Source organism: Salarias fasciatus, chromosome 15, assembly GCF_902148845.1.
Source record: "Salarias fasciatus chromosome 15, fSalaFa1.1, whole genome shotgun sequence".
Taxonomy (NCBI): Eukaryota; Metazoa; Chordata; class Actinopteri; order Blenniiformes; family Blenniidae; genus Salarias; species Salarias fasciatus.
In genome coordinates, this window is record NC_043759.1 from 24,037,219 (window position 1) to 24,056,012 (window position 18,794).

General features: G+C 55.7%; 1 protein-coding gene across 3 annotated transcripts in view; it reads left to right on the forward strand.

Moving 5' to 3' along the window:
- Nucleotides 1-18,209, forward strand: part of cdc42bpab (CDC42 binding protein kinase alpha (DMPK-like) b) — a 60,676-nt gene extending 42,467 nt beyond the window's left edge. The window contains exons 7-43 of one of the 3 annotated variants that reach the window (XM_030109505.1): nucleotides 102-302; nucleotides 389-527; nucleotides 763-872; nucleotides 1,497-1,576; nucleotides 2,158-2,336; nucleotides 2,544-2,666; nucleotides 2,755-2,888; nucleotides 2,972-3,093; nucleotides 3,187-3,307; nucleotides 3,478-3,588; nucleotides 3,675-3,922; nucleotides 5,121-5,226; nucleotides 6,578-6,702; nucleotides 7,130-7,235; nucleotides 7,330-7,478; nucleotides 7,580-7,671; nucleotides 7,906-7,982; nucleotides 8,859-8,897; nucleotides 9,584-9,703; nucleotides 10,632-10,715; nucleotides 10,809-10,914; nucleotides 11,005-11,141; nucleotides 11,224-11,363; nucleotides 11,440-11,521; nucleotides 11,623-11,842; nucleotides 11,931-11,993; nucleotides 12,082-12,335; nucleotides 12,429-12,553; nucleotides 12,634-12,848; nucleotides 12,929-13,026; nucleotides 13,122-13,206; nucleotides 13,299-13,422; nucleotides 13,626-13,743; nucleotides 14,018-14,138; nucleotides 14,217-14,374; nucleotides 14,926-15,000; nucleotides 16,949-18,209. In XM_030109505.1, the coding sequence (XP_029965365.1) occupies nucleotides 102-302; nucleotides 389-527; nucleotides 763-872; nucleotides 1,497-1,576; nucleotides 2,158-2,336; nucleotides 2,544-2,666; nucleotides 2,755-2,888; nucleotides 2,972-3,093; nucleotides 3,187-3,307; nucleotides 3,478-3,588; nucleotides 3,675-3,922; nucleotides 5,121-5,226; nucleotides 6,578-6,702; nucleotides 7,130-7,235; nucleotides 7,330-7,478; nucleotides 7,580-7,671; nucleotides 7,906-7,982; nucleotides 8,859-8,897; nucleotides 9,584-9,703; nucleotides 10,632-10,715; nucleotides 10,809-10,914; nucleotides 11,005-11,141; nucleotides 11,224-11,363; nucleotides 11,440-11,521; nucleotides 11,623-11,842; nucleotides 11,931-11,993; nucleotides 12,082-12,335; nucleotides 12,429-12,553; nucleotides 12,634-12,848; nucleotides 12,929-13,026; nucleotides 13,122-13,206; nucleotides 13,299-13,422; nucleotides 13,626-13,743; nucleotides 14,018-14,138; nucleotides 14,217-14,374; nucleotides 14,926-15,000; nucleotides 16,949-17,080 (4,719 nt within the window). In that variant the 3' untranslated portion in view covers nucleotides 17,081-18,209. The remainder of the gene's footprint in view (nucleotides 1-101; nucleotides 303-388; nucleotides 528-762; nucleotides 873-1,496; nucleotides 1,577-2,157; nucleotides 2,337-2,543; nucleotides 2,667-2,754; nucleotides 2,889-2,971; nucleotides 3,094-3,186; nucleotides 3,308-3,477; nucleotides 3,589-3,674; nucleotides 3,923-5,120; nucleotides 5,227-6,577; nucleotides 6,703-7,129; nucleotides 7,236-7,329; nucleotides 7,479-7,579; nucleotides 7,672-7,905; nucleotides 7,983-8,858; nucleotides 8,898-9,583; nucleotides 9,704-10,631; nucleotides 10,716-10,808; nucleotides 10,915-11,004; nucleotides 11,142-11,223; nucleotides 11,364-11,439; nucleotides 11,522-11,622; nucleotides 11,843-11,930; nucleotides 11,994-12,081; nucleotides 12,336-12,428; nucleotides 12,554-12,633; nucleotides 12,849-12,928; nucleotides 13,027-13,121; nucleotides 13,207-13,298; nucleotides 13,423-13,625; nucleotides 13,744-14,017; nucleotides 14,139-14,216; nucleotides 14,375-14,925; nucleotides 15,001-16,948) is intronic. The other 2 variants (XM_030109508.1, XM_030109507.1) reach the window with 2 other exon arrangements.
- The last annotated feature ends 585 nt before the right edge of the window (nucleotides 18,210-18,794 follow it).

The following is an 18,794-nucleotide window of genomic DNA, read 5'->3' on the forward strand; positions in this document are numbered from 1 at the left end:
GTATCCATGAATCCAAACCAAGCTTCCACACTTCCTTGTTTTCCTCTCATCTGTCGTTTCCCGGTGACGACCGGTTGATTTCGTTGTGTCGTCTCGGACAGGTCCAGTCATCGGTGGCGGTGGGAACTCCGGACTACATCTCCCCGGAGATCCTCCAGGCCATGGAGGACGGGAAGGGCAAGTACGGGCCCGAGTGCGACTGGTGGTCCTTGGGCGTCTGCATGTACGAGATGCTGTACGGAGAGACGCCCTTCTATGCAGAGTCCCTGGTGGAAACCTACGGGAAGATCATGAACCACAAGGTGAGCCGCGTTCGTTCACAGCGCTCTGATGTCCCAAATCGGTCTGGGAAACAAATGGAGTAAATATCGGCTTTTGTTAAACGCAGGAGCGCTTCCAGTTCCCACAGCAGATAACCGACGTGTCGGAGGACGCCAAGGATCTGATTCGCCGACTGATCTGCAGCCGGGAGCACAGGCTGGGGCAGAACGGCATCGAGGACTTCAAGCATCACCCCTTCTTCACAGGTACGGCGCTGTCACTGCTATTTCCTGACTGAACGCACTTCGCACCGTCGTGTCTTATTTAAAACCGTTCAGCCCACGCCGCTATTGTGTAATCCATGTTTTTACTTGGTTACCAGAAAGAGGAATCCAAGTCAGAGGCTGCGTTTCATCTTTCATGCTTTTGTTTTGTGTTTTTTATTGATTTCAGCTGAACTCAGTTCATCCTGCAGAGTCAATGTGAATCATATCGTTTCAGGCATCGACTGGGACAACATTCGAACATGTGAAGCCCCCTACATCCCAGAGGTCAGCAGCCCCACGGACACCTCCAACTTCGACGTGGACGACGACTGCCTGAAGAACTCTGTAAGAGGAGAATGGTTTATTTATCTTCTTATTAAAGCTCAGTGTCCAAGAAGGAGAGATGTCCTTCAGTACGCTTCATCTAAACAGTGGAACATGTAGGGAAGCTAAGAAAGGATCACTTGGCATCCTTCTCCTGTCGCTTTTCTTCGTGGCTCTAAATGGATTTCAAACGGTGCGTCTGCAGGTGAGCCCATATTTACACCAGACGCAGCCGCTCGGCCCTCGGAGCGATTCACAGCTTTCAGAAGCAGTTCGGTGACTCACTGCCAACAATACATAAGCCAGTGTGTTTTTAATGGAAACTCGGTCGAGTTACGCAGAATGAGACGGAGTCAGACAGGAAGTGGTCGTCACTGCCGAAAATAAAACGTCCTCTGGAGCGGCATGCAGATGAAGCTGAGTCTGAGCCCATTCAGAGCTGAATACGTAATCCCTCAGCTTTCCAAATCAGTGAATTATTTAGTTCAGTCAACAAAATCAAGCAGCTTGGCGTGCAGACTGTTTCTATCTGTGAGGAACTTCTGCCGCCGAGTGCCGTTTTGTTTCCATTTTTAAAGGAAATGTCATTTTGTATTTTTATCCAACCTGAAAAATCTAATCCATGTTTTCTTTCATCGTTTCCAGGAAACCATGCCTCCTCCCTCTCACACTGCCTTCTCTGGGCATCACCTGCCCTTTGTGGGTTTCACCTACACAAGTAAATGGTGAGTGTGGCCGAGCAGTGCAGATGTAATGACATGTCTTCACTGGCCTCGTATCTTATGAAACCGGCGTCTCTGTGACCGCTCACTCGTCTTTATAAAAGGGTATCCCCCTCTGTTCCTCCATCTAAAGAAGCGTAGCCTCCCTCCCTAATAAGGTGATCTTCACCACTGGCGCTGAAGTGCTCCTCGTGAGAAAGCACCAAGCCCACCGGTTCCCTCCTTATCTCCTCAGGGCTCGGCGATAATGGCCGTTTCCTCTCCGTCTTTCCCTCCGCGCTGCCTCCCTCCCTCTCTTCTTCCATGACTCAACATCTTCTCATCTTTCTCATCTGTCGTCTCCTTCCTGTGTTCCCTCCCTGCTGTTTCCTCCTGATGCCTTTCTCTAACTCTTTAACCCCGTAATGCCCCGTTTTCACTACGTTTAAACCCCTTTTCCTGGAGATGACTGGGCTGGTATTAGTGATTTTTGATGGATTGCATCTCTTCTGACAATAAATGTGACCAGGACATCTCTACCGTTTGTGTTCCATCTTCATGCCTCCACAAGCTCACCTTTTTCCCCTCTCCCCTTCTCCTGGCAGCACCCTGTCAGACCGGGGCTGCCTGCGGCAGCTGGGGGGCCAGCAGGGCCCGACGGGCCAGGACCAGCTGGACGTGGACGTGCAGCGCGGCCTGGAGGACAGCCTGGCCACCGAGGCCTACGAGAGGAGGATCCGCCGCCTGGAGCAGGAGAAAGTGGAGCTGAGCCGCAAGCTGCAAGGTGAGGGCGGCCGCTGCCGGCCTGAACCTGAATCCACCGGACGGGTTTCTGACAGCTGGGAGGAAGGATGTAGAAAAACACTCGCTGTGAGGCAGCGATAAGCTAAACTGCAGGAGAGAGAACACAAAACGTGCACTGACGCTAATGCATGAACATTTAACCATCTGTAAGTTGGAGCACGGCTGAAGAGTTGGTGACGTGTTGCAGAGTCGACGAAGACGGTGCAGGCGCTCCAGCACCCGCCGGGCGAGGGCGCCCCCGCCGCCAACAAGGAGGTGGAGATCAGGAGCCTGAAGAGCGAGATCGACATCCTGAAGAAGCAGATCGCCGGTCCGGACTGCCGTTTGTTATGGACAGTGTAAAAACTAAGCTTGATCAGCTGGTTTCAGCGCGTTGACTCACGCTCTGTGTGTTTTAGACTCGGGGCAGCTGGAGAAGCAGCTGGAGGACGTCTCGTCGGCCCGCAGGGACCTGGAGGACTCGTCGAAACACATCAAAACCCTGGAGAAGCAGATGAAGGACGTCATACAGGAGAGGGACAGCCTGCAGAAGGTAGCGCCACTCCGCTCATTCACGTCGTCTAGTTTAAGAAGAGAGTTTCAGGTTTTGAGCAGACGGCGTCGGCTTTTGTTCAGGACCTGGTGGATTCCAGCGAGAGGTTGAAATCTCAGTCGAAGGAGCTGAAGGAGGCTCACAGCCAGAGGAAGCTGGCCATGCAGGAGTTTTCCGAGCTGAACGAGAGACTCACAGACCTCCGGTAGAGACCTCCACCCCCCCCCTCCTCCTCCGCCACCTCCCCCCCTCCTCTCCGGTCGCAGCGTCTCCAACCTGCTCTCGCTCCTCCTCGCAGGTCGGCGAAGCAGCGGCTCACCCGCCAGCTGCGCGACAAGGAGGAGGAGATGGAGAGCCAGAGCCAGAAGGTGGAGGCTCTCCGCCTTGAGGTGCGAAAGGCAGAGAGGGCCAAGAAGGAGGTAGAGTAGACTCCCCGTGGTTGTAGCTCACCCTCGTCCCGGTTGATGCTCTACGTTCCTCAGTTTGTCTGTCGTGTTCCACCTTTCATGTGTACTGGTGCTTTGTAGTAGATATCCGGCGCACGAGGGTGAAGGCGGGGAAATGACGGAGAGTGTTTGTGTGTGATCAGCTGGAGGTGCAGGTGGAGGAGCAGACCGCGGAGACCCTGAAGGAGAAGAAGCTGAGAGAGCGCAACGAGCAGTACAGCCGCCAGCTGGAGGAGGAGCTGGAGGGCCTGAAGGTACCGAGGCGTCCTCCGCGGTTTGAATATGGAGGCTCTCTGCCGGGGAAACCGACCCCTCACCTCTCGCCTCCGTCCGCTCCCAGGTGAAGCAGGCCGGCTCGTCCGCCGCCCCGCCCTCGGCGGACCAGAGCCAGGAGGTGGGGCGCCTGCGGGGCGAGATGGAGAAGAAGACGCTGGGCTTCGAGGAGGAGCTGTCGCGCCGGGAGGCGCAGCACAGCAGCGAGCTGAAGGCGCTGCGCAAAGAGCTGCGGGACGCCGAGAGCCAGCACCTCACCCTGCAGAAGGAGATCCTGATGCTCAAAGACAAGCTGGACAAGACCCGCCGAGAGAGGTACCGCCTCCGCCCCGCCCCCTCCCCGTCCCGTCACTCACACAGCAGAACAAACCTCCGGACACGGCTTGACTTCTGTCCCTCCGCTGTCTCTTTCAGTGACGAGTCTCTCAGGTAAACTCGTTCAGTTCGTCCGGTGTAAGCTTAGCTGTGACGTGAATGTAGCAAACCCACATTTAAAGGGGACCTATTTTATTCATTCTCAGCAGTACAAAAAGAAACTCTTACCGATTCTTTCTAGTGTCCAGCTCTTTGAAATCCCGTTTTCATTCCTGTTCGATCAGCTTCCTGTCGTCACGCAGCACTTGTGTGCTCGTAATTTAGCACCGGCCTCATTGCTTGTTTGGTGCCGTGCTGCGACGCCACATCCAAAGCAGAATAGGTCCTCTTTAAGAGCCGTGATCGTCCCTCACCCAGTCAGTTAGCGTCTGATCCGGGGAGCAAAGAAGTGTTTTTATCCAGTTTCAGTTCTCAGGCGCCAAATATCAATAAATCCGACACATGGAGATGTGTTTGACAGTCAGGATGATTCTTCTGCTCTCCAGAGGTGCAAACTGGAATAAGTGTGTCAGCAAAAAGGCCGCCTGAGATGTTCAGTGAGAGACTTTCCTCTGTTTCGACCTCCTTTCTGTATCGAGGGCAGCGGATCCCGCTTGGCCAACGGCTGCTTTAATCAGATTTTAATACAAACTGGTTTCTGTGGTGAGAGCTTTACAGCCTTGTTGTTGTTGTGCTCCGTAGTTTAACTTTCCCGCCCGCCGTCACCGGTTATTATCCTCCCGGCTTCCTGATTCTCTGGTAAACACTCGGCTGTGTCAGAAACAGGCCTTTGATTTCAGGTGGAAGAGGAATCGGCAGATCCTGCTCGCGATTAAAGTTACCTTTAGAAACCCTCTTTCATTAAAAGTAGTGACTCCCTGAGGAGTGTGAGCTGTGGTTGTGAAACCCGGTGTGTGTGTGTGTGTTGTGGCCTGTTGTAGGATCCCTCATGTCATAATGAGAGAAAAACCCTCAGAACCAAGCGGCGTTAGCGTTAGCTTAATGTGACCAGCAGGACCTCAGAGTGGATTAGCAGCCGCGAACGGCGGCGAGGGAATAGATGTGAGTTTACGCAGCGTCGCGAGTTTAACGGTCTGTGTGTGTGTGTGTGTGTGTGTGTGTGTTTGTGTGTGTGTCTGTGTGTGTGTTTTCCTCTCAGCCAAAGCGAGCGGGAGGAGTTTGAGACGGAGTACAAACAGAAGTACGAGCGGGAGAGAATCCTCCTCACCGAAGAGAACAAGAAGCTGTCCAGCGAGCTGGATAAGGTACGCTGCCATGTGTGTGCGTGCGCACTGGTACTGAAACTTCATATTTCTCACACACACACACACACAGAGAGAAGAACACACTTCTTTAACCCCAGATAACCTCCACCTCTGACCCTTCCCTCGCATTCCTCCCTCCGCCTCCTCGCTCGCCGCCATGCCAAAGAAATCAGTGTTCGATACCCCGCGGCCTCCTGCACAGGCAGGAATGGCTCCGGATCGCGCCGTGTTGATGTTGGAAGCTCCTCTTGGAAGTTCAGAAAAGCCACCTATTCAAACAAGGTCGACAAAGACGAACGGAATCGAATGAGTGTCGGTTTTATTCCCATTCAGTCTTATCTCCCATCACGCAACGATCTGTTATTTCACTCTGAAATCCTGCGTCTGTCGGAGCTCCGAGTGGACCAGGTCAGACCGTGCGAGTCGTATGCAGACTGTGTGAAAATCCTGCTGTTGAACCGGTCTTATCTCTCAGAGGAAGCGCCTCGTTTCTGAACTGTTCGCTCAGTGGCAAAATCAAACCGAATGAGGCGATCGCACAGGTTCTGCTCAAGTGTGAAGGAACTTTGAAACCATGTGAAGAATTCAACCAGCCTGCCGCTTTCGGAAAGTTGTGAACATCCCAACGGTTTTGAGAAGCAGCTCTGCGTCCAATTCCGAGTCCTCCGACCGCAGCGACCCATCATGCACCGGGCCGTTGTGCTTCGCAGAACTCACATCACTGTTGGGTTTGTTTACAAACTTTCCATTTGATGCTGAAAATGCCAAACCCGACCAGTGTAAATGTTTTTCTTTCTTTCTTTTCTCCTCGGTCAGAACCAGAAACCACAAGTGTGACTTATTGAGCAAAGCACTTGTCATTCAGCCAGTGCAGCAGAGCTCATTCCCACTGTGTTTTCCGTGTCGCTCCGTGACCCCGGCCGTCCTCCACACACTCAGAAACTCTTGTGAAACACCGAAATCAACACCGACGTCGTGACGAAGACGATAGTCTGCGTTGTTTCACTGATCCCGTCTTCACACACCTCTCATATTAGAGGATTTAGTGCAGTCAAACACCTTTAGCAGCACCGTGTCGGTGTGTGTGCGTGTGTGTGTGTGTGTGTGTGAGATCATCTGGGAGCTATATCGTAAAAATGCGCTGAGTAATTTTGCACGTGTGAACGTTAAAGCGGCGGCGATGTCGGAGGCCGAGCGGCCGGACCTGCTAGGCTCATTACGCCGCAGCGTATATATCAGTCCATTTACAAGGCATCAGACCTCCAGCGACAACTTTATGATTCCGCCCGTCGCGTTTAACGCGAGTGTGTTTCTGTCTTCTTCTTCTCCTCCTCCTCCTCCTCCGCCTCAGCTGACCGCCATGTTTGAGAAGGTGAGCGGCTCCAACCGGCAGCTGGAGGAGGAGATGAGGGAGCTGGCCGACAAGAAGGAGAGCGTGGCCCACTGGGAGGCCCAGATCACAGAGATCATCCAGTGGTAAGGCACACACACACACACACACACACACACACACACACACACACAGTCTGGTGAGGTGTGGGGTTCCTGCTCTCTCTCGCTGCAGCATTGCTCACATGCTTGCGAGGCTGGAGGAGCTTCTTGACCCTCCCTCCTCTCAGATCGCTTCCCTCCCGCAGCAGCTGACGCCTTGCCAGCTGCTCGGCCTCCCTCTGTTGGACGAGGCCGCAGTCTCCACATAGTGCACATACCACACACACACACACATTCCAAACATGCACGCAGCGCTGTTCAGTGTGGCTCTCAGAGGAACTGAGTGAGCAGGCTCGCCCCCTGGTGGCAGATCAGGGAATGGCGTCAGCTTTCTGATGCATCTGTGTGATTGGTTCCTTTGTGTGTCCTCCAAGAGTGTGTTTTGCAGATATCTGTGTGTGTGTTTTTGCAGGGTGAGCGATGAAAAGGACGCTCGGGGATACCTGCAGGCTCTGGCCACCAAGATGACGGAGGAGCTGGAGGGACTGAGGAACACCGGCCTGGGAGCGAGAGCCACGGTACACACACACACACACACACACACACACAAATAAATGAGAATAAAATGAGCTTCCTGTCTGACGGCGTGGCCCCCCCCCACCCTTGCTTCAGGACATGCCGTGGAAGATGAGGCGCTTCGCCAAGCTGGACATGTCGGCGCGGCTGGAGCTGCAGTCGGCGCTGGACGCAGAGATCCGGGCCAAGCAGGGCATCCAGGACGAGCTCAACAAGGTCAAGGCCAACAGCATCTCCACCGAGTGGTGAGGACGCCGCCACAGAGCGCCGGGGGGTCCGCCGGGGGGTCCGCCGGGGCGCCGCCTCAGCCTGACCCTCTCCCTGTGACCCCCGACCCCCCCCCCAGCAAACTGCAGGAGGTGGAGAGTAAAAACCAGGAGCTGTTGTTGGAGATCGAGCGGCTGAAGAAGGAGACGGAGGAGCTGCGGCTAAGAAGAGGTGAGGAGCGCGCCACGCTCAGGGATTACCGCAGTGAGAGAGGGTTATGTAATCCAGAGCGGCCCCCCAATCTGAGGAGGTCTGGACCTCAGCAGAAACACACACCGCGTGCGCGTGTGTGTGTGTGTGAGAGAGTCACCGGGGTCGTTTGAATGAGCCCGCTCGGTCCTGTGACTCCTTTGATGTTTTTCCCGTATTGATCCTGGGTTTGTGTTATTTGTCCCGTGTCTGCAGGCGTCAGGCACCAGGATTCCCAGAATTCCTTCCTGGCTTTTCTCAACGCCCCCACCTCGGCCCTGGACCAGTTCGATGTGAGTATTGAAGAGAAAGCGGGCCCGGCGGGGAAATCCTTCCTGTGAGCAGGAATTAACGATTTAACCACCCAGATCTGACAGACTGACTTGTTTCTCTGAGTTCTCGTGTTTTCTTTTTTTTTTTTCCTGTTCATTCACTTTGGTTTTGTCTTCTTTGGTTGCTTTTCCTCGCGTCTCTCTCTCTCTCGCTCTCCGCCACGTCAGGACTCTTATTCGTCATCCTCATCTTCTTTAATTGAGTTTTGGGAAGATGTAAGTGTGACCGGGGTCAGTAGTGTGACTGCCAACGCCCGTGTGTTACTCCTAGGAAGTAGACGGTAGAGACGGTGTAGCTGTGTGTGTCGTTGTTACAGCGAGACGACGACTGGAGCCACTAAAAAAAAAAAAAAAAACCCTGAACGGCTCCTCTTCGCTCCTCCAGTTGTAGGAATCAGATTAAAAATCCTCCATTGACTGTGAATCGCTGTGTTGTTCCTCCAGTCGGTGCTGCGCTCCGTGCTGGCCTTCCCAAAGCTGCTGTCTCTCCAGTAACCTTCCATCCATCCGTTTTTCATTAGTTTAGCTCCTCCGTCCTTTTCTCTGTCTGCAGTTCATCCCTCCTGCGTAAGAAGTAGTTATGAGCAGTGATTCCCAACCAGAGCCTCAAAAACGTGGATTTCATTGAAATATATGTGGATTTTAGTGCTAAAAACAAAATTATTTAATGCTAGAGATTAGATCAGAAGGTAAAGGAGGTTGGGAAACGCTGGTCTGTCTCTTTTCTGCCGTCCTCATCGTCCTCCCTCCTTCCTGTTGTTAAACGAGTGTTTTTTCTCTGATGCTCACTCATCTCTGTGTCTCTGCACCTTTCTGCCTCTCCTCCTGACACTGAAGCGCTCGCCATCCGTTGGCCCAGCTAGCAAAGGCAGACGTGTAAGCACCCCCCCCCCCCCCCCCCCCCCGCTGCGCTGAGCGGCCTCCTCCTGTCCGCCGCCGCCACGCCGACCTCTGCAGGGGACCTATTCTGCTCTCAAACGCCCTTTCAGGACGTTTTCCCTGAACTCCAGGAACGAGATCTATACCATGCAGAACTGAAAACAAAGACTTCCAAAATGATTCTCGCCCTCTGTTTGTAATTTGACACCAGCCTCCCCCCCCCCGTTTGGGGTGTAACTCCACTGGAATGCTGATAGGTCCCCTCTGCTGTCGCTGTCTGGGTGCATGATGAAGGTTGTGGAATAAAGTCAGGATGGTTTCATGTTGTTAGTGGTGTTTCGGCTCTGTGTGTGTGTGTGTGTGTGTGTGTGTGTGTGTGTGTGTGTGTGTGTGTGTGTGTGTGTGTGTGTGTGTGTGTGTGTGTGTGTGTGTGTGTGTGTGTGTGTGTGTGTGTGTGTGTTGGTGGCTTTGCTTTGTGACGGGCGCTGCATGGTTCACGGTGTGTGTGTGTGTGTTGGTGGTGTAAAGTCAGCATGGTGGTTGATGGGGGAGCTTCAGGGCGCTCACTTCCTCCTCTGTGGACGCTGCACAGTGCATTCAGCTCACGCTCTCCTCCTCTTCCTCCTCCTTCTCCTCCTCTTCCTCTTCCTCTTCCTCCTCCTCCTCCTCCTCTTCCTCCTCAGGTCGACTCCATGGACAACTTCACTCCTTCCAACACTCCGTCGAGGGAAGACGACCCCAAGTCCCTCCTCAAGTCCCGCTCCCGCTCCCCCTCCACTGCCAGCGACCTGGAGCCCATCGAGGTCAGAGAGCCGCTCGTTCCACCACAGCGCCCTCTAGTGACCCGGCAGGCTTGCTGCAGCGCTTTCAGCCTGTCTGCCGTTTGCAGTGACATGTAAATGACAAGTGAAAACCGAAGCATTTCCTGTTGAAACGTGGTGTAAATGGGGCCTCAGGCGGAAACAAACACTCTTTAAGACGCTGCGCTCATGAGCCACAGGCTCAGGAGGCAGAACTAGAGGTTATAAAGCATCTCTGTTGAATATTTGCCAAAACGCATTTAAGCGGATGATTTTTAAATATTTATTCAGCGCAGAAATGTGAAGAGTCAGTGAAGAAACACTTAACTGTGTTCAGCTCAAGGTGGTAGGTGTGACGAGAGAGAAGCAATGAAAAAGAATGATGAGCATAAAAGAATGAATGCATTTATAAATAAAAAGAAGAGTTTAATGTGAAATAAAAAAAACTAATATATCAATGAATTGAGTTTATTTGATGGAATAAAGAAATAAATGATACAATATTAAATAAAACAATGATTTAAAATTATGTAATTGAAACAAATAGGACAAAACATTTAATATGTTCAAGTAATCTACCATACGGACTGAATTTAAGTTAAATATGCTTTGTGAAATGAACACAAAATGTGATCAGATATTGCTTTAGGATTTTAATTTGTTTAATTTTAATGATTCAGGTCAATGAAGCCTGATTAAAACCTGTTAAATCATTTCAAAATATACTTCTGAGTTCATAAAGTTGATGGATACAAATAAGCAGTGTGTGAGAAATCAATAATAATCAAATATAAACTGAGTACAGTATATCTATAAAGAGTAAGGAATGAAAGATGATCAGTCAGCTGAAAGTAAACCGCTCTTACGGAGCAGATAACTTTCTGTTCTCAGCTCTTCTCAGACTGACTCCTGGTTTTCCTCCTTCCCCCAGTTGATAGACCAACTGCCGCGCCCCGTGCAGACCCCCACCATGCGCTCCGGCGGATACGGCAGCATCGGCCGCTCCTCGCCGAAGGTGCGCTCCTCCGGCGGAACGCCTCCCCGCTGAGCCCGGTCGTTTCCCCCGCCGTCCGTCTGACTCCTCTCCTCTGTCTCCCTTCGCCCGCAGCCCAAAGCTCATCAGTTCGTGGTCAAGTCCTTCAACACGCCCACCAAGTGCAACCAGTGCACCTCGCTGATGGTGGGCCTGATCCGCCAGGGATGCACCTGCGAAGGTGAGGAGGGAAAAAAAATAAACGGAAATACGGAGAAGGCGCTGTGGGGGGGGGAGTGAAGGCTGACGCTGATCTGCTGCTGGGTTCCAGTGTGTAACTTCTCCTGCCACGTGACGTGCGCCGACAAAGCCCCGGCCGTGTGCCCCGTGCCTCAGGACCAGACCAAGGGTCCGCTGGGCATCGACCCGCAGAGGGGCATCGGCACGGCGTACGAGGGCCACGTCCGGGTGAGTCCGCGGGATCCGGGGGCTTCGGGGCGGCCTGGACCGGCGTCGAGCGCCCGAGCTGAACCGCGATTTCTCTGCGCAGGTCCCCAAACCGACGGGCGTGAAGAAGGGCTGGCAGAGAGCGATGGCCGTGGTCTGCGACTTCAAGCTCTTCCTGTACGAGCTGGGAGAAGGAAAGGCGACGCAGCCCAGCGTGGTGGTCAGCCAGGTCATCGACATGAGGTGAGGGACGACGCCTCGTCCGTCGGCGCCGCTGCCCTGCTTTGTGGAAATCAACGTTTGTGTTCCCGCCCTCCAGAGACGAGGAGTTCTCCGTCAGCTCCGTCCTGGCCTCGGACGTCATCCACGCCAGCCGGAAGGACATCCCCTGCATCTTCAGAGTGAGTAGAGCGCGGTGGCGGCGGCGGCGGCGGCGGGCGGAGGAGGTGAGTCGTCAGCCGCTTTCAGATGAGCTGACGGGACGAACCCGCTCTCCCCTCAGGTGACGGCGTCCCAGCTGTCCCCCTCCAGCAGCCACAAGCCCTCCATCCTCATCCTGGCCGACAGCGACCAGGAGCGCAACAAGTGGGTGGGGCTGCTCAACGAGCTGCACCGCATCCTGAAGAAGAACAAGCTGAAGGAGCGCTTCGTCTACGTGCCCAAGGAGGCGTACGACAGCACGCTGCCGCTCATCAAGACCACCCAGTCCGCTGCTATCATCGGTGTGTGTCCACACACGCGCGCACACACACACACACACACACGCACGCTCCCCGGTCCGCCTAACGCTCCGCTCTGCTCCGTCCTCAGATCACGAGCGCGTCGCCCTCGGCAACGAGGAGGGGCTGTTCGTCATCCACGTCACCAAAGACGGTGAGACCCGCCACTCCCTGACGGGGGCTCTTCTGCGTTCGGGTTTTTTGAATCGGCGCCTCTGAAGCGTCCGCTCCTCCGTCCTCAGAAATCATCCGGGTGGGCGACAACAAGAAGGTCCACCACATCGACCTCATCCCGCAGGAGCAGCTGCTGGCCGTCATCTCGGGCCGCAACCGGCACGTGCGCCTCTTCCCCACGCAGGCGCTGGACGGCCGCGAGACCGACTCCTACAAGCTGGCGGAGACCAAGGGCTGCCAGAGCGTGGCATCGGGGCCGGTGCGCAGCGGCGCCCTCACCTGCCTGTGCGTGGCCATGAAGCGGCAGATCATCTGCTACGAGGTGCGGACGCCGCTCCGGCTCGCGTCTCCCGTTTCCCCCGCCGCGCCGCTCCGGCTCTAAGCCCCGCCTCCGCCTCCCGTCTCGTCCCCGCAGGTGAACAAGAGCAAGGCGCGGCACCGCCGGCTGAGGGAGCTGCAGGCGCCGGGGCCGGTGCAGTGGATGGGTCTGCTCAGCGAGCGCCTCTACGTGGGATACCAGTCCGGCTTCACGCGCTACAGGTAACGTCCGCACGGTGTGCGCTGGTGAAAAAAAAAAAAACCCATCCGCTCTTCAGGAAGTAACCCGGCGTCCTCCTCAGCGTCCACGGGGACGTGTCCCCCGTCAGCCTGCTGCACCCCGAGGACCACACGCTGGCCTTCATCCCGCAGCAGGGCCTGGACGCCCTGTGCGCCGTGGAGATCTCCAGCAAGGAGCTGCTGCTGTGCTTCAGCGCCATCGGCGTCTACGTGGACTCGCAGGGCCGCCGCTCGCGCCAGCAGGAGCTGATGTGGCCCGCCGTGCCCAACGCCGCCTGTGAGTCCCCGCGCCCGTCCATCCACGCAGACACGAGGACGGTGTTTTATTTTGTTGACGCGAGAACCGCTCTGCTCCAGGCTACAACGCCCCCTACCTGTCGGTGTACAGCGAGAACGCCGTGGACGTGTTCGACGTCAACACCATGGAGTGGATCCAGACCATCCCCCTCAAGAAGGTCAGTGTGTGAGCCGCGGCGTGGCGCCGCCTGCTGGGCGGACGCCGCAGCGCATTCTGATGATGATGATGATGATGGCCCTTCCTCGTCCTCAGGTGCGTCCTCTGAACGTGGACGGCTCCCTGAACCTGCTGGGCCTGGAGACGGTGCGCCTCATCTACTTCAGGAACAAGATGGCCGGTGAGGAGCCCGAGACGTGGAGCGTCGGCGGACGGAGTGTCGTCTTCGTCCTCGTCTCGGTCAGAGTGAGACGTGGTGGTTTTGTCCCGCAGAGGGGGACGAGCTGGTGGTGCCGGAGACGTCGGACAACAGCAGGAAGCAGATGGTTCGCAGCATGAACAACAAGAGACGCTTCTCCTTCAGGGTGCCTGAAGAGGAGCGGCTGCAGCAGAGGAGGTGGGAGGGGCTGGGGGCGGGGCCACAGGGGGCGGGGCCACAGGGGGCGGGGCAGCGGAGGACTCTGGAGCTTACCTCCTCAACAAGACTATAGTCCAACTCCTCATTGTTACAGAATTTCAGTGATTTATCTGGATGTGTGTGTGTGTGTGTGTGTGTGGTTGTGTGTGTGTGTGTGTGTGTGTGTGTGTGTGTGGTTGCAGAGAGATGCTGAGAGACCCTGAGATGAGGAACAAGCTCATCTCCAACCCCACCAACTTCAACCACGTGGCCCACATGGGGCCAGGAGACGGGATCCAGATCCTGAAAGACCTGCCCATGGTACACACACACACACACACACACACACACACACACACACACACACACACACACACACACACACAGCATGTCATCACTGGGATCCGAGCCATCAGTTTCAGTCGTTCACTCACCACAGCAGCTCCACAGTGTGTGTTTTCACAGATCACGTGTGTGTGTTAGTGAGTTTCTGCACTGTCCTCACCTGTCACTCCCTCCTGCACCCCGTCTCGTGTGTGTGTGTGTGTGTGTGTGTGTGTGTGTGTGTGTGTGTGTGTGTGTGTGTTTAACCCAGAACGTGCGTGTCCAGGAGAACCGCGGCGCCGGCTTCAGCGGCTCCGTCAGCATCCCCTCCATCACCAAGAACCGGGCGGAGCCGGGCCGCTCCATGAGCGCCAGCAGCGGCCTGGGAATCCGTGAGTGTGGGACGCCGTCGGCCGCCCGCGTCTCCCGGGAGACGGGGACGCTTGTGACTCCGCCCCCTCCCTGTGCAGGCTCCTCCTCCCAGAATGGCAGCGCGCTGCGCCGGGAGCTGTCCGGCGGCAGCTACGGGTCCAAGCGGCAGACCATGACGTCCCCCTCCGAGAGCTCGCTGTCCTCCGGCGGGGGGATGGACTGCGGAGACGCGCCGCTGTCCCAGTTCGACAGAGAGGTGAGCGAAACCAGCGCGCCCGGCGGACGTCTCTGTAGCGGGTAGCCGTGTGTGAGTCCAGGACGCAGAGCTCCCCCCTCCTCCCCCCTCCCCCCCCGCCTCATCCCACCGCTCAGCGCTGCGTAGCGACCCCCGCCGCCCTCCTGAAGCTCAGACCGCCGCCGCGTCTTCTCCCCGAAGCTACGAGATGTTTAGGAGTTACAGAAACAGCTGAGTTTAGCGAATCAGTGTGTTCCAGGGTGTTAGCGTAGCATCGCTAGCATGAGGAACACCCACGCCATTTCTCATGAGGAGCATCGGCTTTGTCAGTTAGAGGCTTTGACCCCCGCTGACTCCGCCCCCCCTCAGACCGCCTGCCATTCTCTCTGTGCCCCCCCCCCCCCCCCCCCATCAGCCCCCATCAGCCCCGACGCTCCGCCTCCCATTATTCCACCTGTCCTCCTGTGTTCCCTTTACTTCTGCTGTTACCTGGCGCCCCCCCCCCCGGCCCCGCCCCCCCCCCAGCATGTCTTCCGGCGGCGGGGCGCTGAGTCTGAACTCTCCTCTGTCAGTGGCAGGCAGTCTCACCGTCGGAGAAGACCCCCGATCTGAAAAGGGCTTTAAGGACCCTGCTTAGTAAGATGAAGGTAAAGTCCAAACCACCGCGGCCGCTGCACGCTACACACCGGCCCCGAGCTCCACCGTGTGGCGCGCACGCACACACACACACACACACACACACACACACACACACACACACACACACACACACACACACACACACACACCACACACACACACACACACGGTGCCACTGAGAGGCCCCCCCTCCTCCTCCCTCCTCCCCCGTCACATCAGCGCCATCCAACGGTTTTTGCTGCATCCTTCACCGGAGCGGCGGCTGCGCCATAAGCCCCGCCCCCCTCGCCCCTCCTCCTCCTCCTCCTCCTCCCCCTCGGCGCCGCCCCCCCCCCCCCCCCCCCCCCCATTGGCTGCTGATCACAGAGCATGTCTGCTTCCATCGAGCCGGGTTTCTAACCAGCAGAGCACTGCGGGGGCCGGGCGGGCTGCACTGGTTGAAACACAGCCTGCATGCTGTGGTGGGGGGGGGGGGGGGGTCTGGAACGGCCCGCCGGGCGCTCCGGGCCTCCGAACACGGCGACACACACAGTCATCGTGCACGATGTGGCCGGGCAGCTGGAGACGGACAGACAACCTCTTCCGCAGCAGAGCTTCTCAAAGTGTGTGAGGATCAGACCCCCAAACAGTGACCCCCCCCAAACAGATCCAGGCAGCTCTGAGGGAACGGGGAGCAGGAGAGCTGCCGCCAAACCGTTACTAATTTAACCCTCCTGTTCTCTCAATGATCAGAAGATAAAAATCCTGCAGGAAGTGTCTCTCACCCCCCCCCCCCCCCCCCCCCCCCCCCCCCCCCGAAGCTCTCTGCTGCCCCCCACCCCCACATCCCCCCAACACTTTGAGAACCTGAGAGTGAACAAAGTAAAGCCTGAATCCGAGCTGCCCGCCTGCATCCTCCGTCAGGAATGCGTGCGTGCGTGTGTGCGCGCACAGCTGTGCGCGTGACTGCCGGTGTGCGTGTGCGTGTGTGTGTGTGTGCGATTGGAGAAGGTGCACGGCAAGAACCTCACCTATCGGTAAAGGTGTCATGATACACGTATCACGATAATATTGTGATATATCGACACATATATGTCCCTCACTGAGTCCAGAGTCGCTTCCTCTCCTCCCTGAGCAGAAGCGGCAGCAGAAGCGGAGCTCTCACGCCAGCTCAGCGAGTCCTGCTGGATTCTCACAGCCTTTAGAGCCTCAGCCTCCACTCTCAGAATAAACTGATCCTAAATGCTGTCAAATCAATATCCTGTCAGGAAGCCGAGTGTCACCGTGTGGCGCCGTGTTGATGGTGTTTTACACTGTGTGTGTGTGTGTGTGTGTGTGTGTGTGTGTGCGACTGCAGTTTTGTGAGCAACTGTAGGTGTGTGTGTGTGTGTGTGTCCTCTCTGGGATGTCCGTGTGTAGATCCAGTGTAATCAGCTGTAGGCCGTCGGCCCCGTTTACATGCTGTTCGTGTCGGTCAGGTTGAATCTGGTGGGACTGAAGGTCTTCATGAACACAGTCCTGGACTCTGAAGCGGGTCGTTCAGGATCTGATGTAAACGGGGCCCTTTAGAGCGTGTTGACCTCTGACCTGACACCAGGAGGCCCCCCTCTTCCCCTCCACTCCATGTCACAGGTCATACTGTCCCAGCGGTATGGACCCCCCCCCCCCCCCCGCATGTCTCCTCCAGCTCATCATTTCATATGAAGACGGGGGTCCTGTTAGGGGGGGGCGGTGCAGCAGGAAGCAGGACGGAGCTGTGATGATGTGACGGTGTGTGTGTGTGTGTGTGTGTAGCTGTGAGGTTGTAGGTTGGAGGTCTCAGTAGCACGTCACTGGTTGCTCATGGGCCTGGGGAAACGTCAGCGCGTCTCCTTCCTGCTGCACTCGGTGTTTAAACCAGCGGACTCTCAGAAGCCTCTTCTCATCCATGCTCTCTCTCTCTCTCTCTCTCTCTCTCTCTCCTCCCCCCCCCTCCAGGACTCGGACTCCCCCCGTCACTCCACCGCCTCCAACAGCTCCACCTTCAGCAGCCCCCCGAGCCCCGCCTCGCCCCACAAGACCAAGTCCCTGTCCCTGGAGAGCACAGGAGGCATGGGCTGGGACACATGAGGAGGAGGAGGCCCCGCCCCCCTGCCCCGCCCACCTGCCCCGCCCCCCCACTGCCCAGAGAACTGCACCGCCTCCCTCCTGTCCTCCGCTTCCACCAGGGGGCGCAAACACTAAGCCTCCCAGAGAAACCTGCAGAAGAGTGTGTGTGTGTGTGTGTGTGTGAGTGAGTGTGTAACAGGAAGTGTATGTGCTTGTGTGAAAGGGGGAGGGGCCACAACGACATAGGAAACTGCAGCGTCCGTCTTCTTCTTCTTCTTCAGTTTCTTCTTCTTCTTCTTCAGCTCCCCCTCCTGGAGGTTAGAGGGATACTGGAATCGGGGGCCGGCGGGGTCCGGGGGCCACTTTTAATTTATTCAAGGGCCGAACAGACGTGGGGGGGGGGGGGGGGTCAACGCCGCTCGACGCTTCGCTCCCGTCGAGTGCTGCCATTATTTAGAAAAAAAAACAAAGAAAAAAAAGAGGAAAAGAACCAATTGTATTCTTGATTTCTGCTCCTGACGCTAAAGTGCAGCGACTTTATTGTGTTTTTCTTTTTTTTGAAAATTTTATTTTGACGGTTTTCAGCTCTCCTCATTGGTCCAACTCGCCACTACACCTCCTGCCGGTTCCAGCCGGTTCCGGCCGGTTCCGGCCGTCTCCCATCACAATAATGTACATAGGTTCAAAGTAGAGAGTAATATATGATAAGGAAAATACTATAGAGAAGAGTAACGACTCGGAAAGACAAAAAAACAAACTGATTCTCTTTGATTTCCTGGTTTTATTTTGGAGTGATTTGGATTGTTTCCACACAAAAAGCCATTTTAACCACTTTTTTTTTTTTTTTTTTTTTTTTTTTTTACCCAGGTGTTTTAGGTTTTAGTTGTTTTTTACTGTACGTTTGCCACGTGTGCGCTGGTTTCTCATTTATTTCCTCCCTCCTGGGGTTTTGAGTGAAGCTGCTCACCTCGTCCCGGACGTTTGATCTCCTCTCGTGTTGTATTTCTGTGCGCCGGCCGAGGCGCCGCTCCACTTCTTTTCGTTTTGTTTTTAACGGGTGGACGCTTGGCCCCGCCCCCTCGGAGGCCCCACACGCTCCCACCGCTAACTTTTATAAGAAATAAGCTTCTGATCACAAAACACTATGATTAAAAAAAAAAAAAAAAGATTAAAAAAAGACACTAAAATCAGAATGTAAGCTGGGAAGGAGGCGGGGCTTGTTGCTCCTCTGCTGCTCGCCGTCGGCCGAACCCCCCCCCCCTCCTCCTCCGGCGGTAAGTTTAGAGTAGAACGGTTTCTCTTCGGTCCCCCTCGACTCCTCCCAACGCTCGCCGTCTTTATAGGAACTTCACCACAAAGGGAAACAATAAACTCTCGTGCTTCCGTGGTCATTCCTGCTGATCCCCCCGCCGGAACACGACGTGGATCCGAACCACCCATTCCTCAAGAAACAGCAGCTTGCTTTCTTTTTTGTTTTTAAAAGTCCAAGCTCTCCTTTTTAGTTCCTGCTGGAGTTGATGTGTAGAATGTCTGGGTGGAGGGGGAACGGAGGGGCTTGAATATTGGCTGGCATTGTACAGAATCTCGGTTTAAAGGTGCGGCTACGTTGTAATACCGGGTCGGACCACAAGGTGGCGCCGCCGGCGGCGGCGGCAGGCTGCACCTTTTAAGAAAAGAGGAAACCGGGGGGGAAACTCAGGAAACGTCTGAACCAATGAAATGTCTGTGTGGGAGG